The 21,033-nt window shown below is 35.8% G+C and overlaps 1 protein-coding gene across 13 annotated transcripts in view; it reads right to left on the bottom strand.

Annotated features, from left to right (window-relative positions):
- LOC138175868 (semaphorin-3D) overlaps positions 1–21,033 on the bottom strand; it is a 252,743-nt gene that overhangs the window by 97,059 nt on the left and 134,651 nt on the right. For all 13 annotated transcript variants that reach the window (XM_069106478.1, XM_069106485.1, XM_069106477.1 and 10 more), the window contains 2 exons: positions 7,262–7,324; positions 1,230–1,349 (listed from right to left, as the gene is read on the bottom strand). In XM_069106478.1, coding sequence (XP_068962579.1) covers positions 1,230–1,349; positions 7,262–7,324 — 183 coding nt within the window. The remainder of the gene's footprint in view (positions 1–1,229; positions 1,350–7,261; positions 7,325–21,033) is intronic.

Below are 21,033 nucleotides of genomic sequence, written 5' to 3'. Positions count from 1 at the left end.
TCTAGTAACTAATTTGCCACTAAATAACTATGAGTCCTAGGTTGGAGCCACTTTTTCTTCTCTGTAATACAAGGGGGTAAATTTGAGCTCTTTTAAGGTCGATGATCCCTAAGGGTACAGTTCTAAGACAGTATTACTTACAAATCATTGATAGAATGTGTATGATGAACTTTTTTTTGGTAATGATGATTGGATCTAGTGAGCCATTCATAAGCTCTTGCCTATTTCTTATGAATCAATCATATTCCATGATTCTATGATCTTGCTAATAATTTCACTGTCGTTCACAAGAGCCAGGCAAAAACATAATTGATCAACTCTTATGAATTATTATCATCATTACTAGAAAAAACACTCAAGATACACTTTCCGTGATGATAACTTAGTAGTATGATGTCAGAATCATATCATTTTCAAAATGAAAGAGAACTTCGAGATACTTTTTTTCTAATTCTTTTGTTTCACCGATGGCCTAAAATTAGGTCCAGAGAAGTTGTATTACTTGCCCAAGGTGACAAGAGAAAGTTAATGACAGCACCAGGCTGTTAACTCCTGAATCCATACTTTTCTTTATTCTGTACTATCTCTACATATGTTTTCATAAATTTGGATGCTTAAGATCAAAGACTGCAGCTAGGTGCCACAGTGGATAGTTGGGCCCAGAGTCAGGAAGATGATTCTTCATGATATCAAATCAGGACTCAGACACTTCCTAGCATTGTGATCCTATGAAGTCATTTAACTCTGCCTCAGTTTCCTCATCTGTAAAATGGGCTGGAGAAGAAAATAGCAAACCACGTCGGGATCTCTGCCAAGAAAAACCAAAATTTGAACTACAAAAAAGATCTAAGAACATCACATTTCATAAAATGTGAGATGTTGATCAAAGTCAAGAAAAGAAATAACTCCTTACTATAAGATCCATTCAAAAGATGTGAATTATAATACCTGAACAAGAGTGGACTATATTAGAGTCAGGAAGGAGAGGGGAGTGGGGAAGTATGACAGAAAAACATATATTAATTTTGTGAGTCTCATGAAAGCCTATAATAGAAACTCTCATTAAGCAACGAGTATATGAAAAAGGAAAAAATGCAAATTTTTAAAAATCTATTTTATAAACTACACAGCTATTTCTTTATATAAAGTGCTGCTTGTTCTATGCCACAAAAATGCTTAGAGAATTTTTAATAGCAAAATTATTTATTTCTTTGAGCTCAATCACATACCTCTTTGTGGGTTCCAAGATCGATGTATCCACATATTGGGTGAAAGGCTCCAGTCCCACACACGTAAACATGAGTTCTATTATAAGCCTGAAGCACTCGGATGAAATTTGCACATTCTGTCTATTAGGCATAAAAAAAAAAAGAATTAACACAAAAACATACAATGAGAGATGTCCTTCACACCACCTACCCCCAAGATACTTTTTTTGGATAAACATTTTTTATCTAATACATTTATGAAACTGAAAAATATTTGTGTTTAACAGTATTTGCAATTATATCACATTTAAATTCACAAAAAGTACAAAAAAATAACAATTCTGTTAACATAGAAAATAAGTATCTAAAGCATTGCTCATATAAATTTTAACAACTGCTAGACCATAATATTGAAGAAGAGCTACTCTGGAGGATTAATAATAATTAAAAAATGATTCACCATAAAATCCCACTTAAGTGGGGCACAGAATCCTTGAGGGCAAGGCAGATACTTTCCTGATGTAAATAGCCAAAATGAAAACAAAGAAAAAATAAAATCGTGTACAGTATTTTTGAACAGCTAAGCAAGGCAGGCAATCTTTAGTGATGCAGAGAGCATCCAATTAAATTGCTTGCTCAAAGTCAGAAAGCAAGTCTGGCTCAGAGATAGGACTGAAGGCCAAGACCTCCAGCCTTTAAAGCTTCAGTTAATTCTATTAGTGGGCTTTTTCCTCCAATTGTAGCATGTTTTAAATTTTATAATGCAAGTCAATGGGGAAACAAGATTAACTTTGAGATTTAACAAAATTATACTCTGGGGTTGTGACTTTGGATCTTTCTGATTTTATGCAAATATTTGAATTTTATGGCTTAAGATCTAATCTCTAGGAGGGTAGAGTTAACTATTTGCTTTCAAGAAGGTATGTTCAGTTGTGCCTTGCACAGCATCTGACTTAATAAATGTTGTTGACTGGTTGAAGAAATCCCTAGAGAGGGAGACAATCCAGCCTGGATTTGGCCCATGCTTCCAACATTTTCTCCCACTAGTTCATTACCTGAGCCTTCCTCTCCATCCAGTCTAGAGCACCCACCATCTGCTACACTAGTGATTCTTTGGGTGGTCCGGGGACCCTTGGCACCCTTTAAATAGATTTGTAAGGTCAAAACTGTTTTCATAATAACACTATGGCATTTTCATTTCTAATACAGTACACTGCATTAACCCACAAAACAAAAACTTGGGGAAAATTGGGGGACCTCATTAATTTTTAAGTGTGTAGAAGGGGTCCTGACACCAAAAAGTTTAAGAACAGGTATCCTTAAAAAACAAAAAGCAAACAAAAAAAACCACTGCTCATGGCTCCCTCTGCCCCTTTGCTCCTGTTGTCTGTTCTTTAAAAAATATCTTACCCTTCCCTTCTCTTTAACACAACATTACATGTCTCTTGAGAGCCCCAGTTGAGTCTCAGCTCTTGCTGACCACTGACTGACTTCACTCTCTCCCTCCTGTAAGATTTACTGCCTCTCTCATTCATGTATTTTACATATTGCACCAACTTTTAAGAGGCAGGAGAGATCTCAGAGTTTATTTAGACCAGCTTCCATATTTTACTTCTCATACTCAGAGACTTTAAGTGACTCACTCAAGGTCACACATGTAATAAGAGGCAATGACAACAACATTAGAAACAAACAAAACTTGATTTTAAAATCAAAAGACTGAAGTTTGGTTCTCATATTGTAGAGACCTTGGTTTGACTCTTCCTTGGTAGCTTTGTGGTTCACATTATTTACCTTCTCTCAGCCTCAGTTTCCTCATGTGTAAAGCTGGGTTAATAATAGCACCTACCTGAAAGGATTGTTGTGAGGATAAAATTAAATAATATATGTAACCCTAAAGCCCTTAGCCTTAATGCTTTGGGATACTCTATGTAAATGTCATCTATTATTAGAAGCCACTAATTAGTTGAGCGACCCTGGGCAAATTCATTTTTTTAGTCTCATTTTTCTTATCTGTTAAATAGGCATAGACATAGCTAGGGGATATTGTGGGGGGAAGCCTTTGTAAAGCTTTAAATAAAATGAATTTTAATTTCTGGCAAAATTGGGACTAGAACCATGCTGCATGTCTCCCAGTGTAATGTACTTTCCACCACAGAGTGTTTTCTCCACAGAAAGAGAGGCATATAGAGAGAGAGCAGCTAGGGGGTAGAGTGGATAGAGCACTAGGCCTTGAGTCAGAAAAACCTGACTTTAAATCTGGCCACAGACACATACTAGCTGTGTGACCCTGGGCAAGTCACTTAATTCTGTTTGCTTCAGTTTCCTCATCTGCAAAATGAGCTGGAAAAGGAAATGGCAAACTACTCCAGTATCTCTGTTAAGAAAACCCCAAATGGGGTCACAGCAGAGTCAGACACAACTGAAAAGACTATAAAGAGAGGCAGCACAGATCAGTGGAAAAAACGTGATGTTTACTCCCTGTGTGCCCTTGTACAAGTTAACCTCCCTGAGCTTCAGTTTCCTCATCTGTAAAAAGAGCTAGTTGAATTAGATGGCCTTTGAGATTGTTTCCGCTTAGAAATCTTTGACCATAAGAATTCAGGCCAGATCGTACTCTTCCAAAATTTATTATTCAGCCTTTTACATGTATCTTTCTTATTTCCCACAGTAGACCTTAAAATCTTTGACAGTTTACTCTTCTTGGCATTCCCACATTCCCAACATCTACATCATATGACCAGAAGTCATAGATATTTGTTGAGTGAAAGGACAAATGAACTATTAGGTTTGACAAACTCTGTCTTAAATCAAGTTTCCAAACTTCTTGAACATCTGAGGAATCTAATTAAAATATTGAAGGCTGTTGTTCAGTCTGCATTTTTTCTATCCCATTATATATACATGTTTCTTTATGGGCTCATTATCTTAAGAATTCATTCTTTTCTTCTTTTCCTATTACCAAGGAACTGGTACATCTTTGCCTTTCAGAATTTATTTTAATACCCCTTTCTATTTCTAGTCACTGTCACTGGTAGAAAGCAATAGCTTACCCTCCAAGATTGGGGTCTGCTGGGTCTCTTGCTTTCCAAAGTGACTGTCCACAAGTGATTAGTCAGTATTGCAGAGTTTTTCAGTAACCCTTCTGTGTGTAATTCCCTAAAGATACTGTTGCCTGCTATAAATGAACACCTTTTGTCATCGTTATGTCCATCTTGATCCTAACTTATTTCTGACCCATTTGTAATTTCTAGATTTGCTAATTTTAACTTAACTCCAAACCTGGTTTGGTCTTTGATTCTTAAATTCCCTTACTTTCCCTTACCCAAGGACCTGAAAGTTTTGAAGACACTAAGCAATGATATCTACAAGCAAGAGCAAAGATAAAATATTGATAAAAATCTACCGACATCTCAAGCACATTGCTTCTGTATGAACATAACATCATCCAACCACTTGGGTACAAATTAATCAACGGCTGCTAATTTCAACATCTTTTTTAGTCTGAACTTTAATTATTAGTCAATAATTATACTTGAAATAAGCAGCAGAAATAAAATTTAGGTAGAAATAAGTTGTATTGATAAAGAAATCTATAATAATGTTTTTTTGGGGTATCCTAGATTTAGGCTGGAAGGGACTTTCGAGATCATTTAGCCTCAAACCCTCATTTTACAGATGAGGATATGGAAGCCCAGATAGAAGTGATTAGCATGCTTAGCATGCTAGAATTTAGAATTCAGAAGTTTAGGGGACAAGGAATGCTGTGTGTGTGTGTGTGTGTGTGTGTGTGTGTGTGTGGAGGCAAGGAATATAGGTGAGTACAGGGAAATCTGGTGTATAAAAAAGTATCAAGAAAATGAGTTTTTTAAATAATGATAGTATTTATTATAGAGCTTTAAGGATTACAAAACACATTAGAAATACTGTTCCTCACAACAATCTTGTGAGATAGGTGCAGTTATTATCACTATTTTATAGTGATGATATATAAGCTTGCCTAAAAGACTATTTTATGAAGAACTCACACAGGGCAAGCATTCACAAGGTGGTCAGAAGAAGTGATAGAAGGACACTCTCAAGGTCTCTCTTAAGAACTTTGGAATTGATTGTATGACATGGTAGACACTGGCACAGGACCACTCAGCACGGTGTGCCCTAATCAGTGAAGGTACTGTGCTCTTTGAGCAAAGCAGAACTGAAGTAGCTCAAAAGAACTGTGAGGTACACAAATTTAGAGAATCCATCCCAAATATTCACATGGACTATTTGTGCCTGACCTGTGGTAGAACATTCCAAGCTCGCCCTGTTCTGATCAGTCAGAGTCTGACACAATGTAACTTGACTCTAGCATAGTGATGTCATTTTGGTCCTCTTTGAGAATGAACATGAAGGATGGCAGCCAATCCAACCAACCAAACTAACCAAAATTTCATGAATTGCTTTGCTGAAAACAATTTGTCACTTGCCTTCGAGTAACAAACTTTTCCACATTTTGCTAGCTTCAAAGGAACAGAATCCTTACTCAGGCTCAAATCCTGGCTCTGCCATTAAATAACTTTGTGACCTAAGATAGACTTTACTGCATGTTTCTAGGCCTCGGTTTCCTCATCTGTAACATGAGGAGGAGTCTGGACCGGGATGGCCTAGAAGTTCCCTTTCAGTTCTAAATCTAAGCCTTTCAAGTTTAAAAAGATCTATCAGAGACTTTGTCCATCCCCATAACCTCTCAGAAGACAGGATCACTACTATAATAAAATATCTGAATGGGACTTCAGTAAATACTAAAGTTGGCATAACAATTATAGTATTTTACATAGGCAGCTAGAAGACTCAGTGGATAGAATACTTGGCCTAGATTCTGGAAGAGACCCGAGTTCAAATTTGGCCTCAGACACGTACTAGCTATATGACCTGGACAAGTCACTTAACCCTGTTTGCCTTAGTTTCTTATCTGTAAAAATAAATTGGAGAAGGAAATGGCAAACCACTCCAGTATCTTCACCAAGAAAAGTCCATGGAGTGAAGAATATAACATGATTCAACAACAGCAAATTTATTCAAAACCATGCTTTTCTCTTAAATAGATTAAACACTCTCTTGGGAGACAAGTTATTAAACTAATCTGGCTTTTTGTACAGAGAGTGCTATACTTTGAGTCATTAAGAAGTGAATTTGAATCCTTTCTCAGACACTTATTAGCTATGTGGCCCTATGCAAGTCACTTAAATTGTTAGTTTCAGTTTCTTCTTTTGTTAAAATGCAGATGATAGAAATAGGCATGACTTCAGAGAATTGTTGTGAAGATCAAATGATATTAAATATGTAGAGCACTTTGTAAACCTTAAAGTGATACAGACATTTTGCTATTATTATCTAGAAAGTGGCAACTTTACCTGCTTAAAGGCAAGTTGGAAGCTAGATCACATATTCTCCTTTAGGTTAAAATATTCTGAATGTAAGTGTTATTTTCCATATTTTGATACTTGGTAATTTGATTCATACTGTGTGTTTATTATTTCATTAAATTTTCAACCCAGAGCCAGATATTCACAAAGTGCTAACCTTTAGTGATCCAAGTAACCTAGTTTATGGTGGATAGCACATTAGGATTGGTTAGTCTTGTCACTGACATTTACTACCTGTGTGATTCTGGTAAATCATTTAATCTCAGCTTCAGCATATGTAACATGAGAGGGTTGGACTCAATGACCTTTCAAGTAAGTCCCTTCCAACTTTAAATCTACGATCCCATGAATGATGATCCTATAATAGGAACAACAAACAATAGCAGGGAACATCTTTTGTGCTATTTATGAATACTATTGTTAAATTTCCAGGAATGTTTTTTTTTAGAATAATATTTTTTATTTTGACAAGGTAGAAACAACTTGTAAACAATCTTTTAGAAGCATGACAATATATAAGCGGAGTATTTTTAATAAGGTAGGTATGGAAATTACTGTCCAATATTTTTCACATCAAATACCTTGATCAAATAATTGATTTCTCATTAATACCCAATCTAATGAAGAAAAAAAAATCATACTCACATGAGGATCTTTTCCAGCTAATTTACATAATTCCACCCTTTCCTTTGCTGCTGGCCAGTAAATCTGTAAAAGATTTGAAGATGTGTTAGAAGCAGAAATTGTGAAATATTCATCTATTTGATTTGGGTGAATATACAACTGAATGCTGATATGTCATCCAAGATCTGAACTGATTTTTAATTTGACCATCATCCTTAGTATTGTCTCCAGAAGCGAAGTAGTTCTACCATATCTCCATTTGTTCACTCTTTAAATTCCTCTAATAATACTAAATAAGTAACAAATGTTAATAATGCTGTATATTACCTTAGGATAAAAGAAGAGACTTATGTTTTTTTTTTTTTTTATTTGTTGGGAGGGGGAAAGAGTATATATTTATCTATTATTTATAGGTTTATGCAGAAAGAGAAAGAGCGTTATATACACAACCACAGCACTCTCTCTCTCTCTCTCTCTCTCTCACACACACACACACACACACACACACACACATATACATCCAGAAAAATCAACAAGGACAGAAAGCTTATATGCAAAAGAGAAATAATTGCTTAAGTCAATAAATTAGTATATAGTAATTGCTATTTAGCAAATTATTACATGCAAAGATTCTAAGCTTTGGATGAGTTCATAGCCTGCTTTCACTTAAGCTTCAGTTTTGAGATTATACAAAAGTTTCTCATTCTCTGTGTTCAGACATGCTGTAAAGCAGTTTTTTTCTAATCAGACAGATTACTTCATTAGGTTTCAAAGGAATGATCACTTTGGGATACAAGCAAGAATAAAGCAGAAAAAGAAAGCTTTGGGTTATGTGTCTGCACCCTGTATGTGAGTTTCTGACTCATTTTTGGTCTCTATCTCTCAGCAGGGTTAGCAGCAAATAATTCTCAGACAGTCAAATTACTTCATTAGGATCCAAAGGAATCATCACTGCTGGCATACAAGCAAGAAGAAAGCAGAAAAAGAAAGCTTTGGGTTATGTGTCTGTACCCTGTATGTGAGTTTCTGACTTATTTTTGGTCTCTATCTCTCAGCAGGGTTAGCAGCACATAATTTTCTCCATGAGGAAAAAAAAAACATCCAGAGGAAATATTCTAAAGAAAAATTTTAAAGTCTTTAGTTAAAAATGATTTACATGTTGTCTTAGTTTATCTCATTATCCCAGTAGTAGGATTATAGCTTTTTAATGTTTCACAAACAGAAGAGTTAAGAATAGTTCCAATAACTCAAGGTTATTCCCTACATCAGATAAATGGTATGGAATCATTTTCCAAAGGAAATTTAAGTTGAATTAAGGGCACTAATTTATGACACATTTTTGCAACCCACAAGGTTACAAGCATAGTCATTGTGGTTGAATCAGCAGTAAGCTCAAGAGATGAGCTAACCCCAAAACATGTATGCATTAATAACTAAAATTATCATATTAATCCAGATCTTGCCTAATAACTGCATCTGACAAGATGATAATGTTCTAGAAAAATGAGCTCCTCCCCCCTTATCTCTACACACTTGCTCCAGTTTTCCTTGCTGGTTTTAGTTAGTATATTGTCTTGATAGTTTTTAAACCCCTTTTAATATTATCTTACATTTAAAGAACATCTCTTTCCCCCAGCATAATGGGAATGTAAATTTTTAAGATCTTCCCTGCCCCTAGGCTAAAGTACACCTGGAGCCTAGGGGTGGGAGGCTGGTTTATCAGTAGATACTTCTTGATTGGCCAGTGAGTCAATAGGTTGTTACATTCTCTGAGCCAGGAGAAGGCTATATAAGCCCTGATGTGTAGCTTTGTTTTGGGGCTCACTTTGAGAAGTGTTCTGTGATTTGATCTGGATTCTGGGAAGCCATTGTCCAGAGCCCCCTGGCTTTGAAAAACCCAGATGTTGAAACCCAGATGTTGATTTGGTATGGATGTAATGGCTGGACAGTTTGGAAAGCTGTCTACTTGATCTGTTTCTTCTTGATAATTCTGCCTGTATACTTTGAAGTTCGGGGTGCTGCCCTTTTTCCCCTAAATGAGGTGAACGATACATGTTTGACTGATTAAAGTAAGCTTATTAACCCATTTTGAGTTGCTTTCCTTTATCAAAGCAGATCCAAGAACCTGTGGTGGCAGCAAACCCTGAGGACGCTTGGGGTGCTTTGCTGCCACACCCAGGATCTCAAATTGTTTTATATGTATCTCTTTTATTTCAATCTATTTACTAAAGGCAAATACTAATCCCAGATAGACTGAAAAATAATTGAAACTAAAATCACACTCATTTCACTGAATTTTACTTCCAAGAATATCCAATTAGTCCAATCCAGTCCAACAGATTATTGTATCTAGTCACTATTTCAAAATTCTAGGTTCTGAGTTTGGTCCTAATCTAAAACAGAGAAAGCAATCACATTTCACAAACAGGTTCACATTGTTATAGGAATCTTCATTTTTATATTCCATGGTGAATTTCTTGTTTCTATTAATATCACAAAAAAAATGTTCATGAAGGGTGGGGTGGGAATAGGCAATCTAGAATGAAGACTGAGCTCATACCAACAGTTAAAAGTTAAGTGAAAATTGGCCTTGATGTCTTAGAAGGTTGGCAAGTGTTTAGAGTAGCTAGTATGATAGAAAATGTCTCCCCAGAGAAGACCACAATGGTATTTATGCTAATCTTTCTATGAGAAGAGATTTTTAAAAATTAAAATATTTTTTCAAATAGTTTGTAAAATTTTTAAGCTTCTTAAAATAGCTTATAAATCTAACATCAGAGTATCAAATCAGGAACAACCATGACTAGATAATTTCTTAGGTTCCTTTTAGTTAAATCTCTGATTCGATCATTCTAAGATCAAGTTCCTACAGGGTTTCCCAGGAAATGCTGCATAACAAAATCAGGGCCCATATTTGCTTCCCCCCAATTAGCCACCACCACATTTACTTCTAATTTTGCCCTGATAACCCCCCCCAAAATATAAGGAGGATTCACGCCAAAATCAACCAATATTTAGTAGCTGATTAAAAAGTGAATTTCATGAATTTTTTATTCCAAGTCCTATGACAAATCATTGACTCATGCTAGTGGCAGAAGCCTCCCCCCATCCTAGCCATTGCAAAATACTTATAAAATTCCAAGACTTTTATTTAAGAAATTACCATGTGGTCAGAGGAAAACAGTGATGAAGGGAGTAGTGTGCCAAATTAACAGAACAAATGGTTAAAATAGCCAAAGAGTTAATTAAAGAACAATTAAACACTTTTCCCCTCCTGCTGTCTACTATGTTACCATATTTTTCAGAATGTTCCATCCGTGGTCAGATTCTGCATATTTAATTTCAGGTCTCATATTATCAAGACATTGGATAGTATTTGAAATGAAAGATCTCTCCCCCTCTTTACTCTGACTATGAGTTTCTTGGGGCTAGGGTTATGTCTTACTCAATCCTTATATCCCCTGAAATGCTTAGCATAGTTTTCTACACATAATAAATACTTATGGAAACCTAAGTTATCAATAAAAATTAAATATTTTCTCAGAAAAGTTGTCCCCACTTCTTGTTCTGGGAACTAATGTTACTTCGATAAACCATCACCATTTTTGTTTGTTGATTGGACCTTGAAAACAAGGATTTACTAAGATTATATAACTAACTTTACTTGACAATATTTTCAAGGGTTTTAGGATAAAAAAAATGCACAATATAGAAGATACTTAATTATCTTTCTAGGCTGAAAATATTTACTTTGTTTTATGAGTTGTCATGACCAAGGAATTTATTCTCATGTGACCAGCATACATTGGTCCTCAGCCTTTCAGTAATAAGCTGGGCTGGTCCTCAGAGAGTTAACTTAGATCTTTTTCCAGCTAGCTTAATGGAATTCTGTAGGCCTTATGCTCTGTTGGCAGAGCCTCTGACACCCTAGACTCCTTTCCACAACTTGATGGTAGGACTTTGTGGGGGAAGGGGGAGAAATGATTGTACTAGGGCCAAAAATGAAAAGAAAGACATTACTGATACAAGGATTTGTGGCTATCTGTCACTCAATTATTAGCATGTGATTCCTGGCTTTTCCAGCCTAGTGTTAAGCAAAGCAGCTAAGGAAACAGAATCTACTTTGATCAGCCTAGAGAAGAAGAAAATAAAATACGCCTATGCTCCTATAATGATTTTTCTTTGCTACAAGGAATACTATGTGTAAGAGGATGGGAAGGCAAGGCAATAGTTGAAGTTTAGGGGGCAAAGGGAGTGGCATAGTTAAACATGTATTTTAGAAAAAAAATTACTTTGGCAGCTGAATTGAAGATAGGGAAAATTAAGGTAGAGAAACATGCAAGGAGACCAATTACTATGTTATTATTTTAGGAACTTAAAATAATTACTTAAAACATTCAAGTCCTTTTATTTGACCAGTGGACTTGTCTCTGCAAATGAATGGATGACTATATTCTTCTGCGTAGCCAACATTTTTTTTTTCTGGTTTCTGTTTCTAAGGAAGAGGTATAAATTCATATGGCCTACTTTGAACTGGTCCCATTATTAAACCATGAGATGAGTCTGGCACCAAGGAAGCAGAATTTTCAACTATAAAGATTGTGAAGATGAAGTTCAGAGAAAAAAAGAAGAATTAACCAGAGGACTACTAATCAATCTTCTATGCTGAGTACTAAAAAACCATTGGGATTTACAGGTCATTTTGTAGACAGTGTTATATATTTTTTGTTAACTGATTCCTATACATTTAGGATCACAATATAAATATCAATTATGAGTTTGTTTTCTTTGTATCGGTAAATCTACATCCTAAGCATCGCTAATAAATTGATTATAGAAAAAGCATTATTGGGGCATATAGGTGGCACAGTGAATAGAGCACCAGCCCTGAAGTCAGAAGGACCTGAGTTCTAATCCAGCCTCGGACACTTGAAACATTTACTAGCCATGTGACCTTGGGTAAGTCACTTAACCCCAACTGCCCTCCAAAAAGAAAAAAAAAAAGAAAAAGCATTATGGAAGACTAGAGGTAGGTATGCTTTCTAAGGTGAATTGTCTAAAGATGCAAATAAACAACTCTGGTTGATTGGTATCCTCCATCCACACATACAAACATACAACAATGGTATGGACCAATTGCCTTATCCTTTGTATTTAGTAGTCATGACATCATAGCTGCATGGTATAGTGGAAAGAGCTCCTATTCTACAGTCCAGAGGACCTGGATTAAATCCTACCTGTGATGCTTATTATGTATATGAGCATGTACAAATTCTTTAATCTAGGCCTCAGTTTCTTCATCTCTAAAATGATCATATTAGATGGACTCGAGAATAATTCAAGGTCTACTTCTAAAACATTATGAACTGTATGTTGCCATTATCATTTATAAACTATTTAATTTTTCATTGATCAGCTTTACATGACACTATTGAAAAATGTGGAGTCTGAAAAGACTTAGAAAATTAGACTGGGTTACCTGTTTAAAAAAAGCCAATTCCATATTTTTAAAAGTAAGAGAACATTAAATAAACAATTAAATTAATTTTCTCTAGTGAGTATGTATCATGATTTCTTATACAGAATATAAGAGCAAAATTAAAATACTTTTATGCAAATATGCAATATAAATTTCTTAGAAACTTAAACTTCATAAATAAACTTTTGATGTGACTGTTACCTTTATTTTACATTTTTATATCTACTCTCCATATAAAATGACTTTCCCATTGCATTTTAAATAAAGATAACTCATATCAAAGGAAAAAAAATATTACAATTTCCCTAGAAGTTAATAGTTTAATTTATAATTTCACAGTATTTCTTTAGTAGTTATCATTTAGCAAAGATAAATTCTCCCACTATTTTATTTTACAAGGTTAGTCTATGTAGGAAAACATTCAAATAAAGATAAGACCATAAAAAATCAAGCCAAAAAAGTCCCCTCTAATTATATCTGCAATTTGCTCTGCTCCTGAAGAAGTAATCTAATTGAATCCAGTTAACAAGCACATGGTCAACAGAATCCCCTCTGGCTTAATTTGAAGATGACAAGAGTTTTTTTTTAAATAACTATTTGTACATATATAATATGTGTGTATATATTTAATAAATATTCAGGAAAAGTAAAATGATACAACTTGTACCATATACACAAGTATTAAAAATATCCCTTGGGGTTCAATATTTTGATGGTTCAATGAAGATGAAAACATTGAGGTTATTGCTGAGCATAGTTAGGGACTCAGAAATAAGCAAATTAAAAATTCTCTGAACAGAGACTTGTCCTAGGTATTGGGACAGGGAAGGTAAGGTGACCTGAATGTTACAAGAAAGCATCATGGAGAAGCGTGAAACTCACCAAGGACAAAACATACCCAATACACATTTTTTTTTTCTTAGAGTTGACCTTGGTGGAATATTCTTTAGCTTCAATTTAAGTAGAACCCTGAGATCAATAAACAGAAGCTGCTTCAATTGACACAAGGATATAAGGGTTTTAGAATATTAAAGGAAGCCCTCAGGGACTTTACATATATTATGTGAATTATTCATATACAATATATGTATATTATATGGAACATATCATGTAATATATAATGTACATAATACTAATTGTACAGTTCATGTATATTACCCATTTATATATTATAACATATAAATGGAAAATATAAATATGTTATAATATATAAATGGGTAGTATATATGAACTGTACAATTCATCAGGGTAGACTTCATGCCTTTTTTAATTTTTGTATTACCCCCAGTGCCTAGCACAATGTTTTGCAAATAGCAGGCTCTCTAAGAATACATTGAATTGAATGGAACCTTTACTCTAGACAAATTGGTCTATTTACTGTCCACTAAACTTATCTGAGGTATGCCTATTTTCAAACCTCAAGTCATTCTCTTTCCCTTTTCTTTCAATCTATATAATAATTACCCAATCTAGAAGAACTGACACAAATCTCCCTTCTTACTACTTCCTGGAAAAAAAATGCTGTTGTTGTTCACTCATTTCAGTTGTGGATGATTCTATATGACCACATTTGGGGTTTTCTTGGTGAAGACACTGAAGTGGTTTACCAATTTCTTTGCCAGTTCATTTTACAGGTGAGGAAACTGAGGCAAATGGGGTTAAGTAATTTGCCCAGGGTCACACGGTATCTGCGACTGGATCTGAACTTGGGTCTTCTTGATTCCAGGTCTGATGCTCCAGCCACTATGCCACTTACCTACCCTCCTCTGAGCTCTCTTTTGGTCCTTGTTTTGTTAGTTATTTTTAATAGGGTGTGTCATAATATCAAACTACAAGTTCCTTGAGGGAAGAGACTACATATCTTATTACTTCATATAACCCTTGGCACTTAGTGCATGGTAGAACTCCAAAAAAAGTAATTGAAAGATACTAATGAGAATTTTTTTTCATGAAATAAAAAAAGAATAGATACTGCTCTAAATAATGTCAGGATACTAAGTAGTATTTTAATTACAGTGAGCAGATGGGACTCTCACAGCACCACTTTAGCTGGGAACCAGTCACATTTAAGGATTCCGTCGTTTTACCTCTGTGACTATTGGAGAGCATGTGTTTGGCATTTATGTGAACAAATTAATCACTATGAAACAAAGCAGTAAGCTGCAGCTTGAAAGCTAATTTATAATGATGTCCAAATGGTTTCAGTTTTCTAAATTTCAAGCAACTGGGAATTAAGAGGGTGGTTATCATTTTATAGTGACTATACATAATGTGCAGAATTTAGACATTTCTCAGGAATTCCCAGAAAAGGAGAAATTCAAAGGTTAAAGAATTAAAAGAAAATCTGTACCTCATATTGTAAGCAAAGAAAGCCAAAAAGTCACTAATTTGTAAATGATTTTTTGCTTATTATCCACATGCAAAATTCAATTACAGGGTATCCATCCAGCAAAACAACAAAGGCAAAGCTCATCCTTCTGTTTCAGAATGCTTTATGGATAGAAAAGACAAACAACAAAGAGCTTTTCAAAATGAACTGGGAGTAAAAAAATGGTAACAAAAACATATTCTATTAACAAAAATATTACATTAAGAACTTGAAGAGACTTATAATATCATTCCTTTTTTAATCTACAACATACAACAACTTGAATTTAGTTGACATTTTGAAAGTTATATAAGTGCTTTCATAAATTTTGAAGATTATCAGAAAGTTTGGCCAACGTTTTAGGTCACTTTTTTTTGTTTGGTTTTTGCTTTTGGAGGAAGGAAGGCAGGGCAATTGGGGTTAAGTGATTTGCCCAACGTCACATGGCTAGTATTAAGTGTCTGAGGCTGGATTTGAACTCAGGTCCTATTGACTCCAGGACTAGAGATCTATTCATTGTGCCACATAGCCACCCCACAGGTTACCTTTGTATAGTGAATGATGTGGGATGTGAGTAATAACTCATCTGCATATATTCATTCATTCATTTATTTATTTATATGCTAATTGCCTCTGACAAAACTCAAACTACATAGTTTCAAGGATGTAGCTTATGCATTATATCTCTGAGATTTAATATTCTCAGAGATATATAATATAATATAGATAGATAACATATTATATGATAATCATATGATATATAATAATATATCATTTTAAATTATTCTGAATTCTGTTGGCTAAATAAAAGAGCTATTCTTTAACAAATGTGACATCTAATATTTTGTTTTAGTAAGGTAACATACAAATCTGTTTGAATGTAATCCACAAAAATAAAGAATTTATCTTACATAGAATATAAATTTAAAGTATTGCTGGAAATTGGTTTCTTATTAAGACAAAATACTATGGCTACCCCTCACAAAAGTGTTCATTCTTTCTTGAAGCAAATTTAGCTCTTCACTTCTCTGAAAGGAAATTACATTTCTACAATGGCATATGATACATGTTCTACAAAACAGGATTTTTTTTAGAAAGTAAAAAAATTACACAAAATTGACAAAAGAAGCATTTTAATAGAAATAGTTTATTAAAATTAATGTTATGTCTATCCAGTCATATATAATAGGTATCACACGTAGAACTCTGGTCTTGCAATTTCTGAATTCTTTGTTTTGACTTTAGGAGCTTGTATGAATATGGGGAAGTTATATAAATATCTTTGCCTTGATTTTCTCATTAAAAATCACTCTATATAGCTCAAGGAGTGCAAGGGCTTTCAAGATATAAATATTAAAAAAAATGAAAACTGAATAATCTTTTAAAATAATTACTTTAAATTATTATGCCCATTAAATTTTGATGCCCTGAGACAAAGATTCCACTGCCACTCTAGTTACAATTCTGACTGGACTATAATCTTTAACATCCATCATGCTACATTAGCTAATCCACTATGTGCCATGAAAAATTCATCTCATATATTTAGCACAGATATGCATCATTTATCTATGCCTGAACTGCATCACTACAGAAAAATGGTTAATTGAATAGCAAAGTTATTTGTAAATCACATTTCTAAATTGGGGTCTGTGCTATATTAGATAATTTGGAGAGTCACTTAGAGATAATACCTAAAAACTGGTCATTTTATCCATTAGCATAGGAAAAATGCATTCTTTCAAAGACTTTCTTTTTTTTTCATTTTAAAAATGCTTTATTAACTTCTGATTTACATAATTAATTTCCACCAGATTTTAAGTTATAAATTTTCTCCCCCTTTTTACCCTATCCATCACCCCAAAATAGCAATCTCACAGGATATCCCCTCCTCCAATCTGCTCTCTCCCATATCTTCTCCCATACCCCCTTAGACTTTTCCAGTAGGGCATGGTAGATCTCTATGCCCCAGAGCCTATATGTCTTATTTCCCAATTACGTGTAAAATAGTATTCATAATAGTACATATATATTTTAAACATTTGATTTTAAAACTTTGAATTCCAGATTCATTCCCTTCCTCCCTTGTCACCCACCCTTACTGGGAAGATAAGCAGTTCAGTATAGGTTGTACATGTGTAGCTAATGCAAAACATTAACATAGTAGATACATTGTAAAAGACTGACTATATTTCCCTCCCTCCTGTCCTACCACCCACTTGTTCTATTCTCTACTTTGATCCAGTCCCTTTTCAAAAGTGAGTGCTTCCAACTTCCCTCACCCCCAGCCTGCCCTCCATTCCATCATCCCCCCTCTCATCCCCTTCCCCCTTATTCTCCTGTAGGGTGAGATACCCTATTTAGTGTGTATGTCATTCCCTCCCCAAGCCAAATTCAATGAGAATGAGGTTGACCTATTCCCTTTTGCCTTCCTATTTTTCCCCTCCATTGTAACCATTTTCCCTTGCCTCTTCTCTATGAGTTAGTTTACCCCATTTTGTCTCTCCCCATCTCCTCTCATTATATTCCCCTCTCACCTCTTAATTTCACCTTTTAAGTATCATCCCTTCCTATTAAATTGGTCCTGCCCTCTATCTATGTATACCTGTAATCATATATACACACATTCACATATGTATTCATATGCCTGTATACTCTCATATATATATATATATATATATATATACACACACATATGTATGTATATATTTCTATTCCCTTCAACTATTTTCATACTGAGAAAAGTTTCATCAGTTACAATTATTGTTTTTCCATGTAGGAATGTTAATAGTTCAACTTTGATAAGTACCTTCTCAAGCTTCTCTTGCTTCTTGTATCTAAATGTTAAATTTTCTATTCAACTCCAGTTTTTTCATTAAGAATGCTTGAAAGTCCTCTATTCCACTGAATAACCATATTTTCCCCTGAAACATGATATCAGTTTTGCTGGATAGGTGATTCTTGGTTTTAATCCCAGCTCCTCTGCCCTCCGGAATATCATATTCTAGGCCCTTCGATCCCTCAGTGTAGAAGCTGCCACATCCTGTGTTATCCTGAATGTGTTTACACAATATTCAAATTGTTTCTTTCTGGCTGCTTGTAATATTCTCTCCTTGATCTCAGAATTCTGGAACCTGGCTATAATATTCCTAGGAGTTTTCTTTTTGGGATCTTTTTTCAGGAGGTGATTGGTAGATTCTTTCAACCTCTATTTTGCCTTCTGGTTCTAAAACATCAGGGCAATTTTCCTTGAGGATTTCTTGGAGAATGATTTCTAGGTTCTTTCTTTGATCATGGCTTTCAGGTAGTCCAATAATTTTTAAATTATCTATCCTGGATCTATTTTCCAGGTCAGTGGTTTTTCCCATGATATATTTCAAATTGACTTCTTTCATTTGTTTGGATCTGTTTAACATCATCTTGATTTCTCATAAAGTCACTAGCTTCCCTTTGCTCCATTCTAAATCTGAGGGAATGATCCTTGTCATTGAGCTTTTGAGATTTTTTTTCTATCTGGCAATTTGGCTTTTTAAGGCATTCCTCTCCTCATTGACTTTTTGAGCCTCTTTTGCCATTTGAGTTAGTCTGTTTTTTAAGGTGTGATTTTCCTCAGTCAGGCTGTTGACTCTCATTTCGTAATTTTCTTGCATCGTTCTCATTTCTCTTCCCGATTTTTCCTCCACTTCTCTTATCTGCTTCTTAAGGTCCTCTATGGCCTGTAACCAGCTTGTATTTTCCTTTGAAGCTTTTGATGCAGGAGTTCTGACTTCACCGTCTTCCTCCTGTTCCATGCTACTTTTTGTCCCCAAAATAGGAGTCTAATGTTGTAATCTTCTGTCTGCTTTGTTTCCTTTACCTGGTTATGTAGCCCCTCAGTCACTTGACCCCGGGGCTTTTTGCCACAGTAGGAGCCTGCCACCAGACAGGGGAGCTTTTGTCCCAAACACTGGGGTTTTCTCAGCTGCCAGAGGTATTAGATGGTTGCCCTCCCTGAGGCCTCCACATGCTCTGGCAAGCTGGACACACACCCCAGGACCTCAACCCTAGACTGCAATCCAGATCCAAGCAGGTTAAAGCAAGAGCGATTACCCCTCAGACTGGTCACTTGGTCACCCTACACCCTGCAGGCCAGGAGCTGAAGCTGCCTCATGGGGGTGGCTGCACAGCCGGTGCAGCAGCTTATCCTCCTGGGGGCAAAAGCCAAAGCACTCCCAACTACTGGGTCCCAAAATCCACACTGCCCTGACCTCTCACTTTGTCCTTCACATCTATGTGTTGATAATTCTGGAGATGGACACAGCTGCTGGTGATCTGGAGTCCCTCCAGTAGGTAGCTAGTCAGGCATGCCCTGGGGCTAAAACCTCTGGCTCATGCAGGGGCTGGGCTCAGCTCCCAGAGCGCTGCACTGGCCAATTCCTGCCAGGCTATCCTCAGCGGGAGGTTAGCTTCTCTGTGTCATTTTGTGGGTTCTGCAGCTCCAAAGTTTGTTCAGAGTCCTCTTTTACATGGATTGGGGAAGGTGGAAGCTGGAGCCAAGTGGAGGTCATGCTTCTACTCCACCATCTGGACTCTGCCCCCCCCTTTCAAAGACTTTCTTTCACTGGTAATAATTTCTTCATTAGACCATTCTGTGAAAGAATATCGAATCCATAAAAATGGTCTGTGTAATGGGAATGTAAATTTAAAGATCTTCCCTGCCCCTAGGCTAAAGTGCACCTGGAGCCTGGGGTGGGAGGCTTGTTTTTCAGTAGATACTTCTTGATTGGCCAGTGAGTCAATAAGGTTGTTACATTCTCTGAGCCAGGAGAAGGCTATATAAGCCCTGATGTGTAGCTTTGTTTTGGGGCTCACTTTGAGAAGTGTTCTGTGATTTGATCTGGATTCTGGAAAACTGTTGTTGAGAGCCCCCTCTCGGATTTGAAAAACCCAAATGTTGAAACCCAGATGTTGATTGGGTATGGATGTAATGGTTGGACAGTTTGAAATCTGTCTACTTGATCTGTTTCTGTCTTGATAATTCTGTCTGTATATTCTGAAGTTTGGGGTGCTGACCTCTTTCCCCTGAACTAGGTAAACAATACATATTTCACTGATTAAAGTAAGCTTGTTAACCCATTTTGAGTTGCTTTCCTTTATCAAAGCAGATCCAAAAACCTGTGTTGGCATCAACCCTGGGGACGCTGGGGTGCTTGACACTACAGTCTGGCAGAAACAAATGCCAGTTGTTCACTATTTTCTCCAACTCAGCAACCTAATCACCTCTTTTTAAATAACTAATGAACCACTTTATTTGTTGTAGATCATGGGGCTAGAAAGAACCTCAGAAGACTTTTGCATATCCCCTTCACTTTACAGACAAGGAAACTGAGGCCCAGGGATACTAAGTGACTTTACCAATGTCATGAAGTTAGCCAGTAACAGGTCTGGGAGTTGGACCCAGATTCTATACCTACATAACCAACACTCTTTAAATGTCTTAATTCTGATTGATAAACATTCCTGCAAAGAACATTTGATAAATCAAAGCAATTCTTGTTGTATTTTAATAGAAAAAATAGGTCTCTTGGTGAAGTACCTATAAGATGATTGAAAACTTCCTTCTCCCATTCTATACTTTCACTTGTGTGAACTTCCAATGTGAGAATCTCTGACATCAATCCAAATTGACAACTAACTCTATAATCCATAGTCTTGGAAAGTTACTTGGGGCACTTAAGAGGAGGTGACTTGGCCATGAGTGCAACAGCTAGTATGTCTCAGTCAGGACTTGAATCTGGGTCTTACTGATTCTAAGGTCATCGCTTCTGACCATAAATTCCCAGGGAAGCCATATAACCTCTAAGTGACCTTCTAAGACTATATATGTAATAGATGCTGATCTGCATTGATAGGGTGAGTTTCCCAACACAGAGGTCCTCATTTAAATAAAGTCATGGGTCTTTTTGC

This window comes from Petaurus breviceps, unplaced genomic scaffold, assembly GCF_028583685.1.
Source record: "Petaurus breviceps papuanus isolate PSGF00001 unplaced genomic scaffold, PetGlider_PUasm1.0 79, whole genome shotgun sequence".
NCBI classification, from domain to species: domain Eukaryota; kingdom Metazoa; phylum Chordata; class Mammalia; order Diprotodontia; family Petauridae; genus Petaurus; species Petaurus breviceps.
Note: the sequence above shows the minus strand (reverse complement) of the source record. Positions and strands in the feature narration are given on the sequence as shown.